The 2,032-nt window shown below is 40.6% G+C and overlaps 1 protein-coding gene across 1 annotated transcript; it reads right to left on the reverse strand.

The window, feature by feature from the left end:
* Window positions 1–1,228: 1,228 nt before the first annotated feature.
* RB195_017384 (uncharacterized protein) lies at window positions 1,229–1,600 on the reverse strand (the record flags this gene model as incomplete). Its single annotated transcript, XM_064184361.1, has 1 exon — window positions 1,229–1,600. One exon carries the CDS (start codon window positions 1,598–1,600, stop codon window positions 1,229–1,231), a length of 372 nt encoding a protein of 123 aa, XP_064040242.1.
* Between the last annotated feature and the right edge of the window lie 432 nt (window positions 1,601–2,032).

Here is a 2,032-nt window from a genome sequence, read left to right on the forward strand (position 1 = left end):
GGGAGTACCGTTGGTATAGAATATCACGCAAATCAAATAAATAAGTAGATAAAAGTATAGCTGGTGGTGGTCAGTGTACAGCCATGACTGCGACGCGGCAGCCACAGCGCAACACCCCCTGTTTTTCCTGCATGATACACGCTCCGATTTAATCATTGCGGCCATCAGAGAAAACATAAGTATATGATGTATCGTATATTATATCATATAATATTATATTGCACATCACATTGTATATATAAAAAACAGTTAATAATGATGCAAGTAAACCTGAGAAAATGGAACTACCAAATTTCGCGGACTATATCATTTTCCGTGATATGTTCATGTACTTCTCTTCCGTTTTGTTTTCAAATGTTTATGTACTCTTTCAGACACTTTTTCCGTCAAAGCGTTAACAAAATCTCCAAGTCAGATTTTCAAACTGCATTTTTCAGAAAATTTGAAAGTGAGAAAATGTTCTGCCTAGGACTTTGGGCCGGATAGGGAGTTCAAAGTAATTTGAGATTTGAATGGAAAGCTATATAAAAAGGACAGTGTGAGTTTTATAGCTGTATGTGCTACCGCACCTATCACCACATATACCTATCGGATATTCTGCTTATTTGAGAGGGAAATGTGAAATCTATTTGAAGCTACATTGTATTGCACGGTTCGGGTGAAAACGGCCTGAGATCTGCTCCAATTTCGTATGCGGTTGCGATCGTGATGGGACCCTCAGCATTAGTTTGATAATGATCGTTTTGGCGCTATATCAGCCTCTTTACTTCTTTTCCCATTGATAAAAGTCGAGAACAAGCGCATGAGTTCCATTAGATCCACAATAACCGATAGGAAATGCATGTTGAATACTATATTATTTGTGATATAAGTAATCTATCACAAATAAAATCGTGCTCGACGTACCTCCTGCAATTTGGAGAAAATTTGCCTGTCTTCTGCTTTTCCTCTATGTCTTACATTTGTATTTCCTCGCAATGAGAACAGACCATTTAAATTGCACTGGCGATAATTGGTGGATATATTCTTTGCCAATAAACCTAAGAATTCGTTCCCACTTGGTGTCATTCTCAGAGAAATGCGAAAATCGGTCAACTCCCGACTCGCATTCTCTTCAGATCGCTGTTGCTCGAAAACTGTAGATCGGTTAAAGGTCAACAATCGGGTTCAAGCGCAGTTGCGCCGAAATCAAATGACTGGCACTTTAACGGACTGATTACTAACCTCTTCACCCATTTGGTTTCATTGAAGTGTTATGAATAGTCTGATGCAGATGGAAGTCACCGAACCGCTGGTCAACAGCCGTCGTTTCTCCGCTCGCCGTCGTACTTGACCTTTTCGCGACATTTTCTGGTTTTGTTTCCAACATCAGTCCATCATCAGTATCATAGTCGAGCAGCGGTAGAGGTCGCCACGTACACGAAGATGAAATAGTGCAGAGACGTTGAGATAGGCAAAGTGGCGAATCGAAAACGCAGGCACCACTTGAATGGCAGAGGTGACCGCATGCCGCAACCGGTTCTTGTGCCGTGTCTAGAGTATAAATAGCGAATTTTCTGCTACCGTTCCTTGTTTTGAGTGGACGTGGTGCAGAGCTCATCGATGTCTACGGTGGGCGGTTTTCTCCAATTCTTCGTGATTCCTGTGCATGTGATCTGTGGAACTCGTCAATACTCCCCCTTTTTCTTTACTGTTCCTATCAGATCAGTCCATGCGGTACAAAATAAGCCATCACCAGAACAGATCTGTTAGGACCGATAACTTTGAGGTCATGGGACCACGATTTATATACAGAAACCATGTCAGACCTTAACCCTCCTTCTTTGAACATTATTTTTTAAATAACGTCTTTACCTTTTTCGGACGGACAAACTCCAAACCATGATTTGAAAACTGCACAGCATTTCTGCTGTTGATTTTTTTTTTTTGAAAAACAGTTTCCAGAACCTACGGCTCTTGACCTTGTTTGAATTTGAGGTGTTTTTATCTCGGTTCTGTTTTCAAAAACAGTAATATTAAATATCTGTCTTTT

This window comes from Necator americanus, chromosome II, assembly GCF_031761385.1.
Source record: "Necator americanus strain Aroian chromosome II, whole genome shotgun sequence".
NCBI classification, from domain to species: Eukaryota; Metazoa; Nematoda; class Chromadorea; order Rhabditida; family Ancylostomatidae; genus Necator; species Necator americanus.